Below are 20,271 nucleotides of genomic sequence, written 5' to 3' on the forward strand. Positions count from 1 at the left end.
ACAGGCACAGCATATATAGTATAACACACACAGGCACAGCATATATAGTATAACACACACAGGCACAGCATATATAGTATAACACACACAGGCACAGCATATATAGTATAATACACACAGGCACAGCATATATAGTATAGCACACACAGACACAGCATATATAGTATAATACACACAGGCACAGCATATATAGTATAGCACACACAGGCACAGCATATATAGTATAACACACACAGGCACAGCATATATAGTATAACACACACAGGCACAGCATATATAGTATAATACACACAGACACAGCATATATAGCATAATACACACAGGCACAGCATATATAGCATAATACACACAGGCACAGCATATATAGCATAATACACACAGGCACAGCATATATAGCATAATACACACAGGCACAGCATATATAGTATAATACACACAGACACAGCAGATATAGCATAATACACACAGGCACAGCATATATAGTATAATACACACAGGCACAGCATATATAGTTTCCCTTACGTCCCATTGGCATCACAACATATGGGGTAAATTCGCCCCTGCGAGCCCCTGGGACGAAGGAATATTTAATGAAAAAATAACAATTAAATTTTAATCCCCTCCTCCATGAGGTATAAATAGGCTCCACCTCCCCCTAGACCTCAGTCTTTTTTTACTTCGTTGCTGTTAGCCCTAGGGGACTTTGTCCCTCCTCCGTTTTTATGCTTTATTAACCTGTTGCATTCAGGTTTTCTCTCCAGGTAATGATTGCTGGGATGCCGCTGGAGCCGGTGTCCAGGTAGTATCCTGATATTTGCTTCTGCAGGTCTTAGCTTTTAAGTTTTTCTTACCTAGTGCGTCTTGGAACGCACTCTGCGTGTCACCCGAGCCGCTGGCTTTTCTTCCAGTTGCATTCGACTGTGGAACGCATCGGCGGTGAGTGCGTCTCAGCACTGCGGCATCAGCGTCATGTAACTTCCGGGGGCCGGCAGCGGCGCGCGCTCTCTGCATGCCGGATTAGCTGTGTGTTCAAGGCAGAAGGTAAGCTGTTGCTACCTCTAGGTCTGGCTGTCTTCCTCTGGAAGGATTTTCTGTGGCTCATTTGGATCTAATAGAATACATCTGAGTGCAAAGTGCTGTGATCTCTCTTCTATATACTTAAAAGTAAGTGTTGCTGCCACCTAGTGTCTCTTTCCGATATCACTCTAGCCAGGCTAGTGGTTTATATGTATTGTAATACATTGATTATTTGCAGATGTCTGAAATGGAGACCAGTCCTGCTGCTGGCAAAAGACCTTCTAAAGAAGCACTTCATGTGCCGAGTGTGAGACTCCACTACCTGACGGCTATGGATACCGTAGGAGGATCATTTTTTCCAGATAAGATTCATCCTTTCTTTCATAAAAATATTTATGAATGCCTAAAAATATTTAGAATGCCTAAGTACGCTGTCCTTCATGCAGACCTAAAACTATGAGGAGCCTGATGTTCAGGATGTAGCTGTATGGGTCAAGGACTATGTGCAAAAGACTTTAGCGGCTAATGAGAATCGCCGCCCGTGTCCTAAGTTAAAGACCAAATGGAGTATTTCTCTCTCTATTCCCAGCCTTTGAGTATATTACTTTATGGCTGTAGGATTATGGTCATTTTCAGTTTTACTGTGATTGATGAAGTTAACTCATCATCTTCTTCTGAAACCTCTTCTACTTCTGAAGATGAGAAAGAATTATTCAGGGGGTATTTCACAGCTGATAGAATTCACAAGCTCTGCTAAGCTGTGCAAGCTGAAATACACCCTGAGGAAATAGAAGAGGATAGGATTGGTCCTCCTCAAAAAAGCCTAGGGCTTTTTCTGTGGGTAAGACTTCATTGTCTATGTTACAGGCGGCAAGGAACCGGAAAAGGCTCCGGGTTTGAGCAAGAGGTTTAAGACCTTATATGTTCTCAAGGAAGAACAATGTAAGGACTGGATTGAGCCTCCAAAGGTGGACCTGGCCATAGCCAAACTGTCAAAATGTACTGTGCTGCCTGCGGAGGACGGATCCAATCTTAAGGATCCGATGGATAGAAGGGTGGAGGTAGCCCTCAAGAGATCATATACGGCAGCGGCAGCCCAAGGGGCAGTCTCCATTTCTTCTTTTGAGGTTTCTAGAAGCCTAAGAAGATGGCTGACCAAGGTCCAGGAAAATTTGGAAGCTAGAGCTAGCAGGGACAAGGTCCTTCGCTCCTTAAAAAAGGTCATTATGGCCATTGACTTCCTCTGCGATGATGCATCTCAGGGAACCAGGTTAGCGTAAAAAAACTAGTACGCTCTCAACCGCTGCCGAAGGGCGCTATGGTTAAAACCCTGGGTTGGAGATGCTAACTCCAAAATTCAGCTCTGTAATATGGAGTTCCAGCCAGGTAGGCTGTTTGGCTCTGAGCTGGATAAATTAATGGAGGAATTGTCTGACAAGGAGGGGAAGTCCCTACCATTGTCCTATAAGAGCGGTGATTCCTTTCGCAGAGCAAAATCTCCTCAGCGAGGCAAAGGGAGATACCAGTACAGAGGTCGAGGAAGAAACTATTCCAGAAGAGGTTCTGGGAAGCAGCAGAATAAGGACACCAACAAGAAACCAGACTTCTGACGCAGAAGCTGTCCAGTGGGAACACGTCTGAGTTTGTTTCTCCCTGCCTGGGAAGAATTAAGAAAAGATCACTGGGTGTTAAATATTATTCAAAATGGTTATGTCCTTCATTTATCATCTCTTCCTCCTCCAAGATTCTTCTGTCAAGAAATCTTAAACCAGAAAGACACTTAGTCCTAGAGACAGAAATTTTTTACCTCCTTTCCATTGAGGCTCTAGAGGATGTTCCTCTATCAGAGATCGGTCAGGGAGTTTACTCCCCAGTGTTACTAGTGCTGAAGCCATCCGGAAATTGGAGGCTTATTATAGATTTGCGATATCTCAACAGGTGCATCGTAAAGAAGACGTTCCACATGGAGAACATAAGATCGGTAAAATCTATCCTCCAGGAGGGAGATTTTATGGTCACCATAGATCTACCGGATGCATATCTTCATGTACCGATTCTGAAGGCTCACAGGAAAGCCTTCGCCATCCAAATCCAGGGGAAGGTAAGACACTTACAATTCAAAGTCCTTCCATCCGGAATACCTCCGCACCCTTTGTTTTCACAAAGGTAGTGTCACCATGATGGTTCGCTTCCGTCTACAGGGGATAAAGTTATCCCTTACCTGGACGATTGGTTGATTATGACTCAGACTCAGGATCTTCTGGGAGTTCAGTTGATCTATGTCCAGGACATACTTCAACAGTTAGGTTGGCTTATCAACATAGAGAAATCAGACTTAATTCCTAATTCCTCCTCGTCAGGTATCCATAAGAACATAAATGCGCTTTCTAGGGCTCCTTGCCTCAGCTGCGGACGCGGTGCCATGGGCGTTATGGCACATGAGATTTCTTCAGAGAGAAGCACTAACAGTATGGAACCGAGGACTGAAGGACTTGGATGCGATGCATGTTCTATCGACTCAAACAAGACATTCTCTAATGTGGTGGAGACAAGTCAAACATGGAGTTTTATTTTCAGAACCACACTGGATAACCATCACGACAGATGCTTCAGGAACAGGTTGGGGAGCTCATCTGACAGTCATCACGACTGCAGGATCTTGGAGTCAACAGGAATCCGCTCTGCCCTCCAACGTGAGGGAGCTTAGAGCGATTTACCTAGCTCTTCTTCATTTTTCTCCTCCTATTTTACAGAGAGCAGTCAGAATCCGGATGAACGACATGACCTGTGTGGCGTACCTAAACAGGGAGGTACCAGATCCCCTTCTCTCCTCAGGGAAGTAGAGAAGATTTTTCTGTTGGGCAGAAACCAGAATAACCAGACTCTCTGCGATTCATATCAGGGGTGTCGACAATATATTGGCGGATTGAGTCGAGGCCTGACATTACCGGGGGAATGGTCTCTCTCAAGGAGAGTGTTCATTCAGTTAACCCAGAGGTGGGGGCTTCCTCAGAGAGACCTCATGGCATCAGCAAGCAATGCCAAACTGAGGAATTTCTGCTCCCTTTACAGGGCAGACAATGCCACGGTAGTGGACTCAATGACAATACCACGGACATACCAGCTGGCGTATATCTTTCCTCCCATAGCCATGATTCCCACAGTTTGACGAAGATCAGTCTAGATCAGTCGTCAGTAATAATAATAACTCCCTTCTGGCCGAAGGGGTCATGGTTCACCCTGCCCATGAATATGAGCAGAGGGGAATTTTGGAGATTACCTCTGCATCCGGATCTAATATTCCAGGGTCAACATCTGTGCAGGAATCTTTCCAGCCTCAGCTTGACAGCTCGGAGACTGAGAGGACCGTATTGGACTCTAGTTTTTCTGAGAAGGTATAGTATACTCTTTCTCACGCTCGTAGTTGCACTACAAATAAATCTTATGCACGGATTTGGAAGATTTTCAAGATTGGTGTGCAAGCAGGAGTATTGATGGACTTAAACCTTCTACTCCACAGTCATTGGAGTTTTTACAGGAAGGCTTCTATAAAGGATTAAAACCTAGTTCCATCAAGGTGCAGATAGCAGCCCTCTCTGCACACCTAAACTCACGTTTCTTTCAGATCTTGGGAGGTAAAGAATTTTGTTAAGGCTAGACTAGGCCTAACCTGGTAAAGCAGGTAGACCCATGGGACTTATCCTTTGTGTTGAGACGCCTGTGTCTTCCTCCCTTTAAGCCTTGGGAGTAAGTAGACTTCAAGTTAACATTGAAAGTTTCTCTTTACTAGCCATTACCTCTGCTAAGAGAGTTGGAGAACTTCAAGCCCTTGGCTCCGCACCTCCATACGTGATTTTTTCCCAGGACAAAGTTATCCTTAGGTTCCTTCCAGGATTCCTGCCTATGGTGACTTCATTTGCCAACATCAACCAGCCAATAGTATTGCCTGTATTTTCTCCTACTGGATCATCTAAAGAAGACTTGGATCTTTCTTTATTGGACGTATCCAGAGCTATCAAGATCTATCTACATAGAGTAGGTGATTTTCGTAAAGACGAGAATTTCTTTATCCCTTTCACAGGAAAGAACAAGGGGAGAAAGGCTTCAAAACCTTCAATATCCAGATGGATCTGTGACTCCATTGCCTTATGTTACTCCTCTGCTGATCTGGATCCACCAGAATTTACCAGGGCTCACTCTACTAGAGCTGTGGCCTCCACTTGGGCAGAGCGTGCCGCTGTGCCACTTGAGGACATATGCCAGGCAGCTACCTGGTCGTCTTTGACTACCTTTGTGAGATATTTCAGGCTGGATACTTCTTTCTTGTCAAGAGCAACCTTTGCAAGATCTGTTCTTAATGCGGACGTAATAAATAACCCGCCCATTGGGGATAATGCTTGCTAATTCCCCATATGTTGTGATGCCAATGGGACGTAAGGGAAGCTAAAATTATTATGTTAATTTGTTTTCCCTAAGACCCATTGGCATCACAAGACTCCCTCCCTGTGTTTTATGTTTCTTTATAATTAGACTGAGGTCTAGGGGGAGGTGGAGCCTATTTATACCTCATGGAGGAGGGGATTAAAATTTAATTGTTATTTTTTCATTAAATATTCCTTCGTCCCAGGGGCTCGCAGGGGCGAATTTACCCCATATGTTGTGATGCCAATGGGTCTTAGGGAAAACAAATTAACATAATAATTTTAGCATAGCACACACAGGCACAGCATATATAGTATAACACACACAGGCACAGCATATATAGTATAATACACACAGGCACAGCATATATAGCATAATACACACAGGCACAGCATATATAGCATAATACACACAGGCACAGCATATATAGTATAATACACACAGACACAGCAGATATAGCATAATACACACAGGCACAGCATATATAGTATAATACACACAGGCACAGCATATATAGTATAGCACACACAGGCACAGCATATATAGTATAACACACACAGGCACAGCATATATAGTATAATACACACAGGCACAGCATATATAGTATAATACACACAGGCACAGCATATATAGTATAATACACACAGGCACAGCATATATAGTATAACACACACAGGCACAGCATATATAGTATAATACACACAGGCACAGCATATATAGTATAACACACACAGGCACAGCATATATAGTATAATACACACAGGCACAGCATATATAGTATAATACACACAGGCACAGCATATATAGTATAACACACACAGGCACAGCATATATAGTATAATACACACAGGCACAGCATATATAGTATAACACACACAGGCACAGCATATATAGTATAATACACACAGGCACAGCATATATAGTATAACACACAGGCACAGCATATATATTATAACACACACAGGCACGGTAGACGGTACCATATATCTAACACACGACACTCCGTCAATATTTCCCTTCCCTGTTACTTAGTGAAAACTACAAAGCCCACAATGCCTCGCTCCCGACCGATGACGTCAGACTGAGGCGACGAACGACTAGACCACGTGTGTCGCATCTCGGAGGAGAACGGGGAAGCAAGATGGGGAAAGTGAAGAAGACCAGAAAGAATACATTCAACTACAGCAAGAACAGAAAGAAGCTGAAGCGCAGGGCGAGGAACAAAACCGCACCGCGTATCGCTTGGTGAGGACAGGGTGGACGGTATTCATATATAGACGCTGCCCCTGTTGTATGCGGTAGTGGTCGCCATCCGCCACCTAGAAGAACAAGGCGGCGCTGACACCTGTAGATCGCTGCTGTCTGGACGATGTCCTCTATTCTCCCGCTCCTCCCAGGCCTCCATGTCCCTCCTGTCTGCAGGCTGTGTGCGGCTCCGTATTAGATCTGCAGTACCACATGCAGCCTGTGGAAAAGAGTGGCGCTGCAGCTGGGGAAAGCTCTGCAATCTCAGGATCTCTGCCTGCTGTCAGTGTATGAAAACACATGTAAACATCCAGATACCGATCCCTAATATTCCTTCCACCACAGCATTACAGATCTCCCTGGTGTGCCCAGTGTATCCGGCTATGTACACAATCACTGACTTATAGGAAGCCTGTCATCACCTCCTTCCTGCCTGAACCAGGAGTCATGGGTGTTGTCCCACTGGCATTGATTGATAAGCCTCTACTGTTTGGCTATAAGGGGGCCTCTATCACTTAAGGCTGTTGAGCAGGCTGCCAGGGACCACCCTGATGGTGATGGCGGCATAAGAATGATTACAGGTTCCCTTTAATTCCCTCAATTTATTAAAGCAGGTCAAGTCTCCTAAGATAAACCCATGCCCCCATGGTGATAGTATGGCTGCGAGAAGGCAGTGCCCCCAGGTGAGAATACCCATAGGGTGTCCAGTACAGCAGGTCGCATAGAGCAGAGTACCCCAGACCCATGCTTGCCTCTACTCTACCCCATCTTCTTATATTATGTGTCTTGTATACCACTATATCTAAAGCCAGTATACTTTTGTATACATCTTGTTTGTGTCTTGTCTGGTATATAACTCTTTTGTGTATCTAATTCAGTACATAGTTTATGAATGAGCAGAACTTGATGATGTCTCATTCCAATTGCAGTGATGAAATCAGAAAAGCTTGGGATGACTCCAGGTCGGTAGCTTCAAATCTGGCAGAAATGGGTCTGGCTGTGGACCCCAACAAGGCCCTCTCAGCCTCTGCACACATGGTAAGTGTTTTATCGTGTGACATTGGGGAGAAGCTCCTGATGTTACAGAGGCTGGGATGGATGCACCTGCTGGCACCTATCACCAAAGACTTGTATATTAAAGAGAATCCATCCCCAGGGTTCTGCTGCCCTATCTAATGATGGCAGAATGAGGACCCGGGTCTTCCTCCGGGTACTCCGGTTTCCTCCCACACCCAGAAACATACAGATAAGTGAAGCGCTGCGGAATCTGTGTGCACTATACAAATAAATAAATAAATATTTCATAATGTGGCTTCAATAATACACCCTAATGAATGAATTGTATTGGCTGTCCTGTCCAGTATAGTGGGGTACTACATGTCCTGTGTCAGGTTGAGCTGCTACTTTGGACACCAGGAGAGGGCAGCTCATGGTATCTTTCTGCTGTACTGTGTATAATGGATAATGAAGACGCCCCTCTGACCATGGCTAACCTATATAGCGGGGCTCCTGCCACAGCTGCCAGGATGGGAGCTCACTCCAGCCCCGCTAGCGCAGTTCATTCACCAGTTGTATGGATGTGGCTCAGAAGTTCTATACAGTGCGTCCAGTGGCTGTTGGCTGGTTGCACACAGCAGTGTATTGGTCAGTATTTTCCATTAGTATGTGTCGGCAAAAACAGAAAGTGGAATAGAAAGAAGCTTTAATGGAATCATTGAAACCTGCTTGGGGTTTTGGCTTTTAAAGAACTGTTAGGGAGGGTTCACACCTAGAAGATCCGCAGCAAATTTCACGCTGCGAGTTCACTTCAGATCTCTTCACTGTCACTTTCAATAGGATTACATACTGGCAATGGAATTGTCATCCCACTTTGAGTATGTAAGCGGCAGCCCCCTTAACCCCCCGCCGGCCGGGACATACATTACCTTCTCCAAGCTCCGGCTTGCTTCGGGGGCTCCGAGCGCCTGGATGTCCTGCTCAGCCAATCAGTGCGATGCCCCGCCGCAGCCACTGATTGGCTGAGAGAGATGTCAAGATGCCAGGAGCCTCCAAAGCGTGGAGCAGGTAATGTATGTACTGGCTGGTGGGAGTTAAGGGGGCTGCCGCTTACATACTCACAGCGGGATGAAAGTATGTAATCCTATTGAAAGTGACAGTGAAGAGATCTGAAGCGAACTCGCAGCGTGAAATCCGCTGTGGATCCGTTACATGTGAACCCACCCTTAGTTTGGCTTTCTAATATTCTGGCATCTTGGTGAGATAAAACATGCCAAATAATTTCATCATAGTTATTCACTGAATGTGAAGCCCAATGAAGCTACAATCTAATAATTACACTGCTATTATACCCAGTGATGTATCAGAGACTGCTAGCCTCTGGTAGTGGTACTGATAAAGAGGGATACTATAGACAGCGGAGGCATTTCAGAAGCCATTTTTGACTTATCGATTACCTTTACTATTTTATAGGACACAGGAACAGAACAAAAACAAATCAAAAAGCCATATGTCGTACAAGGTAAGACATTTACTGCACCAGGACTGTACCCTGAGAAATAGTTCCAGGAGAGTCACCTCTCCATACATAGAGGAAAGTAGTAGCAAACCAGGTTCACACTACATTTTTGCAATCCGTTTATTCATCCGTTTTTTTGCAAAAAAACAGATGCAATTGTGTGCATCCGTTTTGTTTAGTTTTTCCATTGACTTCCATAAAAAAAAAAGGATCAAAATAGATGTTTTTTTTTAACATACACTATAGCGTAGTCAACCTTATTTTTGTGCCCGTAAAAAAGAAAGTGGATCTAAATTTATTTTATAAAGGAAGTCAATAAAAAAACATCAAAACAGATGCACACAAATGCAAAACAGATGAAAAAAATGGATTGCAAAAACATAGTGTGAACCCAGCCTTACTGTGTTGCCCATAGTAGCCAATCTGAGTTCAGCTTACACCTTCAAAACTGCTGCAGAGAAATGGTAGCTGCTCAGTGATTGCGATGGTTGCGATGAGCCGAAGTCTGACTTATGGTAAATGAGGCCCACTATTCCCTGTGCTGGGCCACTGCTCCCTTCTCATTATAGTAAAGGAAGGGCCACCTAGAGACAACTCCTAAGCGTCGCTCACACTTATGGATTTTATATCTCTGTATGTAAGCCAAAACCAAGATAAACAGGAAAAAGGTATAATAAAAAGATTTTTACTACTTCTGTATATTGGATCCACCGCTGGTTTCTACTTGCACATACTGATGCATAATTCTGTAATGTGAATGAGGCCTCAAAGTTTTATGGGGGCAATGCATTATTGTTGATCATTTCACTCTGTTCGGAGTTGCTATCATAAGGGCAGGGCTGTGTTCTGTTCCCAGATGTCAGTGTGCTGATGGCAAATAATCTGCTGCTGCCCTCTTGTGGTACATCTCATCACTACATATTTAAAGGCCAAATAAATCTGCTCCTGACATAAGTGCTAGTATGGACACTGATGTATGCAGTGTATATTTAGGTAGTGAGTTTTTAGAGTAGTTTTTACTTGTGTTTAATGCACTAGTATTTCTGTGGGCGCTCACTTCTTATTTTTATTTTTTTAGAACTAAAAGCTGCAGCCAGTGTGCCATCCAAGAAAACAATGGGAATATCTTCTGACATGGTCCTTTATGTCCGACACATGGTAGAGAATTATGGCGAAGACTACAAGGTATTCTATGACTAATAAACTAGATGTAAAAAAGTACAAAAGTTGGACAGATTTGTTTTTCTCCCCCCCATATGAATCAACTGTATAATGACCCAGTCCATAGTGATGTATCACCACAGTACAACTGTAAGACACAAGGGAGGACATTTACTACGGAATTTAATGTGTATGACACTTCTAATGTGGATTGGTGTATATTTTGTTCCAATATCTTGTGATTTATTAAAATGTAGCACTGCCATAGTGAATGTACCTAAGTAAAAAATAGCTAAAGTTACGCAAACAGATTTGCCTGGTACTGACCAGATGTAGGCCTGCAGCGGTTGTGCAACTTTTAAAAAAGCTGCAAATGATAAATTAGGCGCTAATCTCGTATTCGAACTTTTGGGTGAATACTCAAGGCAGGCAGAGTAAAAAGTTGCATCTAAAAAATATTCACCTGTCGAATACTGGTTCATAGATAGAACCTAGACCAAAAATGGGCAAAAAATCCAATTGTTCACCCAAAAATAAGAGCAAAGCCTTTGATACATATCCCTTAATGGCTGTAGTATAGTAATTACCACTCGCTGTGCAGAGGCTGCTGAACAACACAATACTGACATCCAGCTTCCTCCCATGTAGTGTATATTTTAATAAGATTTTACAGAACATGGTGTAGGGGGACCTTGCTCTGTATCAATAGCTGTGTGTGGCAGCACTGGATCAAAGTGGGGAGGGCAGGGACCAGGGCCAGCGTTGGTGGCAGCAAAGGGACTCATGTTGCCCCTTACTGCTGCCACTGAAATAAAAAAACATAATTTATTATTACACTAATTTTAATGAAGTTATATTACAGTGATAACTTTATTATTATTATTTTTTTTTTTATAAGTTACTCTGTGGAGCACTCCTTTTTAAGGGTGTGTTCATACGTACAGGATCTGCAGCAGATTTTATATCAATGTAACTGAATGACTGAACACAGCATTAAATCTGCTGCAGATCCTGTACATGTGAACGCACCCTTAGGGTAGCTTCACACGTACCGTATTGCCGCTGTTTTTACGCAAGAAAATCACAGATCCGCCCCAGTGATTTTAAATGCAGAAAAATCGCATGAATTGACCTGCGTATTATGTGCGTAATTTACGCTGCGTTTTTTATATATACATAATACGCAGGTCAATTCATGCGATTTTTCTGCATCTAAAATCGCAGGGGCGGATCTGCGATTTTCTTGCTTAAAATCAGCAGCGATACGGTACGTGTGAAGCTACCCTTAGGTTATTAACGCTGCGTGTCGGCTAGGTCCTGGCAGATCACTTTCACTACATACACACAGCTGCTGCGTGTATGTAATTCTGCCGGCCGCTTAACCCCTTCAGCTGCCGCCCGGCTCCCGCTCTGTATACATTACCTTTCCTCGCTGCACGGGGTCCCGGCGTACAGCTCTCCCGCCCGGCCAATGAGTGGCTGCGGCAGGGCAACACACTGATTGGCTGGGCGGGAGAGCAGTACGGCGGGACCCTGTGCAGCGAGGACAGGTAATGTATATAGAGCGGGAGCCGGGCGGCAGCTGAAGGGGTTAAGCAGCCGGCAGAATTATATACACGCAGCGGTCGTTCAGATCGCTGCGTGTATGTAGTGAAAGTGATCTGCCAGGACCTAGCCGACTCGCAGCGTTATTAACGCTGCGAGTCGGTACGTGCGAAGCTACCCTAAAACTAACTTGACTGTAACCTGCGGCTATATTCAAAACAAAAGAGCGAGAGAATGATCTTGAGATTGCTGGGGAGTATGGCGGTGAGACCCCCATGATCTCTTACTTGTCCCCTATCCTGTGTGTCATTCCTGTCTTAGAAGCGGAGGTGCTGTAGTCAGCAGGGGATACTGGGGAAGTGCCGAGAGGTTAAGAATAAGCAGGGCTGTGGAGTCAGTAAGCCTCAGCTCCCAACTCCAGAATTTTTTCAGGCATCAACTCTGAATCCTTCATAGATGGCCAGTCAGATACCAGGGGACTTATTTATCACACTGGTGTAAAGTAGATTTGGCTCAGATGTCCTACATGATCCTGGGGTGACCGCTGAGTGAATAAGGCAAAGATATAAAGCAAATTTTCCTCCTTGTGTGTGCAGCCAGTCTCCATGTCCTGAACAACTGACTGCTAACAAAATATTCACCATAAACAAAGGAAACCTGCTAACATTGCCAGATACCTATGATATAGAGGTCAGACATAGGCCCAGATTTATAAGCTCTTTCAGTGTCCGCGCTCCTGAATCATCGGGGCCCCAAAGGAACTACTTGTGCAGCCAGTCTGACTACTGCTGTGTCCCACCTCACTCACTGAGCCTGATATCCAAGGATTGGGGTACCATGAGTCGTGAGGCTACACGGGGATGGGTAAATAGGACTTCTCTCCGACCACCCCCTGCCCCCCCTGGATTTTTCACTGTTGCCCAGAATACCGCTTTAATTTCTGTAAATGTCACTTCTATGGGCAGCTTCTGCTAGACGAATCCTATAGAAGTCAATGGATCTTGCATTCCGCTCAAATAAGCTCTTATTCTACCAGAGCAGAACAGAAAAGGAATTTTCAAGCAGTCTATTGCTCAGTGTGCATGAATCCTTACACAGGATATCTTCATATTACACTGCTGCTCATATACAATCATGCAGCATCCAGGAAGAGAACAGCACAAATTGGAAAGTAGTGGCCACCAACTTCTCCCCAACCACCCTTATTTAATAGGGCCAGTGCTTTATTACTGATATATGGGAGAAATGCTTCACCCCTTCTAAATATATGTAACAAAGAATTTTTTAGAAATAAGCTCCTTAGTTGGTACAGCCCTGAGTAAAAGGGCTTCGTTTTCTATAACAAAAGTTACGCAATACCGGACAACTCCTTTAAATGCTCAGTGGCGTTGCGGCAGCTTGTGGGTCACAATATGCTGTCATTCACTTATACAGGGGATGTATGACATGGCAGTTTATGGGACTCTCTGGGCAGCCTTACTTGAGGTTTGATCTGAGATTGGATATTGTATAGAAATGTGGTCATGGTAGGCAGGGTTCATACCACAATTATGCCATCAGAATCCAGTGCCAACGATTTACTCCTATGGCCCAAATGTAGTCACCGCTTTCAGATAATTTCCCGCACTTATGAGTTCTTACTCGTCCTCAAAAGCATGATTTACGACACTTTTAAGTGAAAACTGCATATAAATGCAGAAAATGAACTGAACATAGTCACTAGTTGATTATGCTTAATTCCTATGAGTAAATTGGGTCCGTGCACACATACATTTGCACCAGATTCTGATAGAATGCTGATTTAGCTTACATTGGATGGCAGAATTGTGGTTTGAATGCACCCTTAAGGGAACCTGTCAGCCTCTCCCCTCCAGACAGGGCCTGGCACACATACAGACTCCTGCACTTCTTGGTCCCACAGTGGAGATATGGCCATCGGCTCATCTATGTGCTCAATATGCAGATGAGGTGACAGGAGTCCAATTGCCATAGGAAATCAAAGGAAATCAATGCTCCAATGGCCATCAGACTCATCTCATCTGCATATCTCCGCGGCGGGAAGTGCAAGAGTCTGTATGTATGCCGGGACCTGTCTGGGGTCGGCTGACCCAGCTGACAGGTTTCCTTTAGGCTATGTTCATACACCATCAAAATGACAGCAAATAATAGCCGTCAATTTGACGGTGTGTGAAAGTAGGCCTTTATGTGAGAGTTTGTGATATTGCACAGGCTTGAGAAAGGGCACAATACCCCAGAGTGTTGCACTGGGATGCACATGTTCCTCTCCCATAATGTTTCCATCTGGCTGTTTAAATGGATTTCTACATGATGTTTTTCTAGTGTGTATATATAACCCACTACCATGTAGTTTGATGCCAACAATGTTCTTCTCTTACAGGCAATGGCACGAGATGAGCAAAATTATTACCAGGACACCCCAAAACAAATCCAGCGTAAAGTGAACCTGTACATGCGGCATCACCCTGATGAATACAAAGCTCTGCTCACAGCAAGAACAAAACCATGAGAATGACTCACATTGCTTGGAGATGGGCCAGTATACGGCTGAGAATAGACTGTATCCTGTCACTGGCAGATGATCAGCTCTCTTTAAACATTGAAACTATCAATGAAAACTTGGCGGCGGCAGAGACGAGCAGCCATAAAATGGACACCGGACATGTATTATCTTACAATAAATACATTTTATATGTTTCTGTTATATTAAATAAAACCCCAAAATTTATTCCTTAAAAAAAAAAAAAGTAGTCTTTAAAAAATAAGTTATCAAGCAGTGGAATCTTTCCTAAAGATCACAGGGGATAGTGAGGACCTGCCCCACTTGTGCACCCTCCAACATCTCAATGTTACACATATGGCAGCTGCTGGTCAGTCCTGACCCAGGTCCTTTCTCTCCACCAGAAAGGTAGAGATCCTTCCATTATCCATCAGTGGAGCCACATTCCTGGCTGTGTCCATTAGGCACTTTTCTCGCTTGACAGAGACGTCTGACAGTGGTTGGTTTGGAGATTATTTGTGTTTTCCTCGGATCCTTTTATTTTCTGCAGCCCTTCCTCCAGAATTGACCTCACGGTCTGTAAAGAGGTGCTGCCTCCACATCCATCATACACAGCACTTGTCCCCAGCAACGTCACTTCTCTTAGCCCTTGAATCCTGTGCAATGATAGCTCTGAAGAAATCTCTGAGATGCTAAGGGCAGACTTACAATCCTGAAGAGACAAAGTCAAGTATTTGGAGTCTATGCTGTCATTCCTTTACATACATATGAAAATGTTTTGTGCAAATCTTTTGCTTTTAAAACAACTGGTTTTAGAAAGTTATATAGATTTGTGATTTACTTCTATTTAAAAATCTCAAGTCTTTCAGTACCTATCAGCTGCTATACGTCCTGCAGGAAGTAGTGTGTTCTCTCCAGTCTGACACAGGAACTGTCCAGAGCAGTAGCATATCCCCACAGAAAATCTCTCCTGCTCTGAACAGGTACTGTCTGGGACAGAGGTGGCAGCAGAGAGCACTTTGAAAATAAAACACCACTTTCTGCAGGACATACAGCAGCTGATAAGTAGTTGAAGACTTGAGATTTTTTAAACAGAAATAAATTACAAAACTATATAACTTTCTGAAATCAGTTGATTTGAAATAAATGGATTTTGACTGTAGTACTCCTTTAAGGGAATCTGTAACCCCCCTGACCACCTATCAAGCTGGCCACATGACTAGATCGATATTATTCAGAGCCCTAGCATCGATACACCTTACTGTAGCAGTGCTAGGGCCCAGGGAATAAGCCCAACATGTCAAATCCTAAAGAGTTTTGTGAGGATAGTTCATCTGCTTACCTGTTTATTTGCCAGTACCATCAGTGGCAGTCTGGGGGCTTCTTCTAGAAGTCTATGTAATTCATGTCTTGCTAGCTGTAAACGTATGTCATCTGTAGAGTCCACAACAAAGACCATGATATGTGATTTCTTCAGATACTGGGTCCAGTATGTCCGCAAGTTCTGGCTGCCTCCCACTAAATGTAATGAGAAAGTTTTGATGTATCCAGTGACACTATTTGTAATGTACGAGCAATAAAAAACATGATGCAGGTCTACTGACAATCTGGAACTGTAATAGACTATCAATCACCCATAGTCAATGCTGTGTAACTATATATAACTGTGAGTATCTGTAGGAGACTAACTCACCCTCTAACAGTTCAATCCTCAGTTTCTGGCTAAGAATCTGGGCCGTGTTAAAGCCATGGGTCGGTGCTGAGCTGGACCTGGTGGTGTTGGTGCTTATGGCATGAATTATACTGCTTTTACCAGCACCATCCAAACCCAGCACTAAAACCTGACGGTCCAAGTAGTTATCCTAAAAAATACAAGAGATACAGAGAAGGTTAGAGAGGACTGGTGACAAGACAAACAATACTAGCTACAATATAGTGGGAATTTCTACACAGCCAAAGACTCCTCACTTACTTATTGGGAACATGATTGATAGATAGATAGATAGATAGATAGATAGATAGATAGATAGATAGATAGATAGATAGATAGATATACATATATACACACACACAGATTTGTTATTTACTACTTTTAAAAAAAATCTCAAGTCAGGAACTGTCCAGAACAGTAGTAAATTCCTATAGAAAACCTCTTCTGCTCTCCAAGCTGGAAATACACCACTTCATGCAGAACATACAGCAGCTAAGCAGATAAGTACTGGAAGACTTAAACAATTAGAAGTCAATTACAAATCTCTGGCACCAGTTGAGAGATTTAGTTTTTTGGCTGAACTACCCCTTTAACGAACATCACATGCAACATGCATTTTACAGCACAGTATGGCCAAGTGATGTCTATATGACTATATAGTGCTCCGGTGATGTCAAGGCTCTACTGCACTTCAGTCCAGAGCAGAATATATATGTGATGTCAGGGCTCTATGGCCCTCCAGTCCAGTGCAGTATATATATATATATATATATATATATATGTGATGTCAGGGCTCTATGGCGCTCCAGTCCAGTGCAGTATAAATATGTGTGATGTCAGGGCTCTATGGTACTCCAGTCCAGAGCAGAATATATATGTGATGTCAGGGCTCTATGGCCCTCCAGTCCAGTGCAGTATATATATGTGATGTCAGGGCTTTATGGAGCTCCAGTCCAGAGCAGAATATATATGTGATGTCAGGGCTCTATGGCCCTCCAGTCCAGTGCAGTATAAATATGTGTGATGTCAGGGCTCTATGGTACTCCAGTCCAGAGCAGAATATATATGTGATGTCAGGGCTCTATGGCCCTCCAGTCCAGTGCAGTATATATATGTGATGTCAGGGCTTTATGGAGCTCCAGTCCAGTGCAGTATATATATATGTGATGTCAGGGCTTTATGGAGCTCCAGTCCAGTGCAGTTTATATATATGTGATGTCAGGGCTAGACCCAACCACTTCCACCTGAATTGTGCTCAACATCCTCAGCAGACGGGAAACTGTTACACCTAGGCCAGGTAGGAGAGGCCTCCCTAGGTGTGAATGCTTCCTCTCCACGCCTGTCCTTGGCGATTACGATCTCTGCTTTGTCTGGACAGCGATTCCAGTCCACCGCCTTCCTGGATTCTGGCTCAGCACACAACTTCGTTGCAGCATCCTTGGTCCAGAAGTGGCTACTCCCTGTGGTCCTGCTCGACAAACTTCTGGCAAGTCCCAGTACAGAGAAGATCACCTTCTACATTCTGTCCCGTTCCTCTTCTGCCACCCTGTTGGGTCTCCCTTAGCTACAGCTGCACGCCCCTAGCCTTGACTGGAAGACCAGGGAGGTCTTGCGTTGGGGGCCAGATTGCTTCAGACTATGTCTGCAGACCTCTCACAACCGGGTACCTCCACCACCTTCTCACTCTTCCAAGCCGTTGCCTGGTCTCCCAGACCAGTAACAGGACTTTGCTGATGTGTTCACTGAAAAGAAGGCTGACATGTTAGCACCTCATCGGCCATAAGATTGCCCCATAAATCTACTTCTCAGTGCTACGCCCACTCGTGGTAGAGTGTATCCACCCTCTGATCCGGAAACTGAAGCCATGTCTGCGTACATCAAGGATAACCTGCAAAAGGGCTTCTTCCGAAAGTCTTCCTCTTTTAGCTGGAGCAGGGTTCTTATTTGTCCAGAAGGATGGATCTCTCTGCCCTTGCATCGACTATGTATCCTACTCATTCCAGGTGTACCTTGGACGGATAAGGTATTACCAATCGGTTTCTATTGTACAAACGCTCCTTGCTCTGTGCACTCCAGATATATGCTGTTCATTCCAGGTCTATCTTGCACGGGGAAAGAACTACACCTCTTTTTTTAATGGAATATGCCTTAATTTCACTATTTATCCTATTCATTCCAGGTGTACCTTGCACAGGTAGGGTATTACACATCGGTTTCTACAGTACATACACTCAGTACACTGAGCACTACAGAAAAATACTGTTCATTCCTGGTCTTTCTAACTAATTAAACCAATTAAAACCATATTATAGATGTCTCCCCATAGGAAATAATGTTCGTTCTTTTTCTTCATTCTTTTTGTTCATGCTTTTTAGTATGTCCCCAGTATATATATGTGATGTCAGGGCTCTATGGCCCTCCAGTCCAGTGCAGTATATGTGTGTGATGTCAGGGCTCTATGGTGCTCCAGTCCAGTGCAGTATATATATGTGATGTCAGGGCTCTATGGTGCTCCAGTCCAGTGCAGTATATATATGTGATGTCAGGGCTCTATGGTGCTCCAGTCCAGTGCAGTATATATATGTGATGTCAGGGCTCTATGGTGCTCCAGTCCAGTGCAGTATATATATGTGATGTCAGGGCTCTATGGTGCTCCAGTCCAGTGCAGTATATATATGTGATGTCAGGGCTCTATGGCGCTCCAGTCCAGTGCAGTATATATATGTGATGTCAGGGCTCTATGGTGCTCCAGTCCAGTGCAGTATATATATGTGATGTCAGGGCTCTATGGCGCTCCAGTCCAGTGCAGTATATATATGTGATGTCAGGGCTCTATGGCGCTCCAGTCCAGTGCAGTATATATATGTGATGTCAGGGCTCTATGGTGCTCCAGTCCAGTGCAGTATATATATGTGATGTCAGGGCTCTATGGCGCTCCAGTCCAGTGCAGTATATATATATGTGATGTCAGGGCTCTATGGTGCTCCAGTCCAGTGCAGTATATATATGTGATGTCAGGGCTCTATGGTGCTCCAGTCCAGTGCAGTATATATATGTGATGTCAGGGCTCTATGGTGCTCCAGTCCAGTGCAGTATATATATGTGATGTCAGGGCTCTATGGTGCTCCAGTCCAGTGCAGTATATATATGTGATGTCAGGGCTCTATGGTGCTCCAGTCCAGTGCAGTATATATATGTGATGTCAGGGCTCTATGGTGCTCCAGTCCAGTGCAGTATATATACGTGATGTCAGGGCTTCTGTGCAGACAGGTCCCAGCTGTGAGCAGGGGCCTGGGGCATATAAAGGCTCTGCTGGCCGCCATTACCTCCTGGGCTGGGCCCTATACATTCCATACACTACTAGTTATTATCTCTGCAGTTAAAGTCCAGGCCGGCACATACCTAGTGAGCCCAGACCAATGGAGATCCCCGGCCGCCCATTACACAGCTGGTGACCAGGCGTCAGGGGGCCCCACGTGACCATCCCAGTCACATGACTGGAGCTCCTCAGCCACCTCTCGGTCCCACCAGACACTGCTGACACCACTGCGTTTCCCGGGTGATGGGGAGGGAGGGCAGCGATTGGTTTCTGTGACTGCTAGCGGGATCACCGGAGGACACAGCACTCTAGACGGGGGATGCCGAGCGGTGACCATCCATCCCTCCTCCACCGCACAGCTACCTGCCGCTCAGGGCGGGGGCTCCGTCCTCTCACCTGATCGCACAGCTGCCGGTACTCCAGCTCATAGCCCGGCCGCCGCCGCCACCTGCTCCTCCTGCCGGGCACATAGCGGCTCCAGGCGATGAACAGCACCGAGCCTAGCGCCGCCACAGCCGCCCCGATCACCATTGATAGGTTCTTGAGAGCAGCCATCTATCAACAAGCAGCTCCGCTACCGGGATCCCCGCCCGGCCGTGACGTCTCCGCCGCCCACCACGCCCCGTCATCGATTTACATAACTTTTTCAAGGAGGCGGGGCTACAAGGGCTCGTGGCTCATCCCGGTTCTGCGCATGTCCATGCCCTCTGACAGGGATGTGGGCTGTGTGACCACTGCTGCCCTCGCCGCTGCTCGTTGTTAATAGGAGAATAGAAAGTTCTTCACATAATGAGATTTATTATTATCGTGTCTGTGGA

General features: G+C 44.8%; 2 protein-coding genes across 2 annotated transcripts; one reads left to right on the top strand and one right to left on the bottom strand.

Moving 5' to 3' along the window:
* The first annotated feature begins 6,519 nt into the window (after positions 1-6,519).
* Positions 6,520-15,249, top strand: NOP16 (NOP16 nucleolar protein). The gene is made up of 5 exons (XM_069971381.1): positions 6,520-6,684; positions 7,614-7,722; positions 9,154-9,202; positions 10,278-10,384; positions 14,304-15,249. The coding sequence occupies exons 1-5, from the start codon at positions 6,581-6,583 to the stop codon at positions 14,430-14,432; spliced, it is 498 nt and encodes a 165-aa protein (XP_069827482.1). The 5' UTR covers positions 6,520-6,580; the 3' UTR covers positions 14,433-15,249.
* ARL10 (ARF like GTPase 10) lies at positions 14,614-20,108 on the bottom strand. The gene is made up of 4 exons (XM_069971367.1): positions 19,850-20,108; positions 16,117-16,285; positions 15,766-15,941; positions 14,614-15,135 (listed from the first exon to the last, which is right to left on the bottom strand). The coding sequence occupies exons 1-4, from the start codon at positions 20,006-20,008 to the stop codon at positions 14,884-14,886; spliced, it is 756 nt and encodes a 251-aa protein (XP_069827468.1). The 5' UTR covers positions 20,009-20,108; the 3' UTR covers positions 14,614-14,883.
* Positions 20,109-20,271: the final 163 nt, after the last annotated feature.

This window comes from Dendropsophus ebraccatus, chromosome 1, assembly GCF_027789765.1.
Source record: "Dendropsophus ebraccatus isolate aDenEbr1 chromosome 1, aDenEbr1.pat, whole genome shotgun sequence".
NCBI classification, from domain to species: Eukaryota; Metazoa; Chordata; class Amphibia; order Anura; family Hylidae; genus Dendropsophus; species Dendropsophus ebraccatus.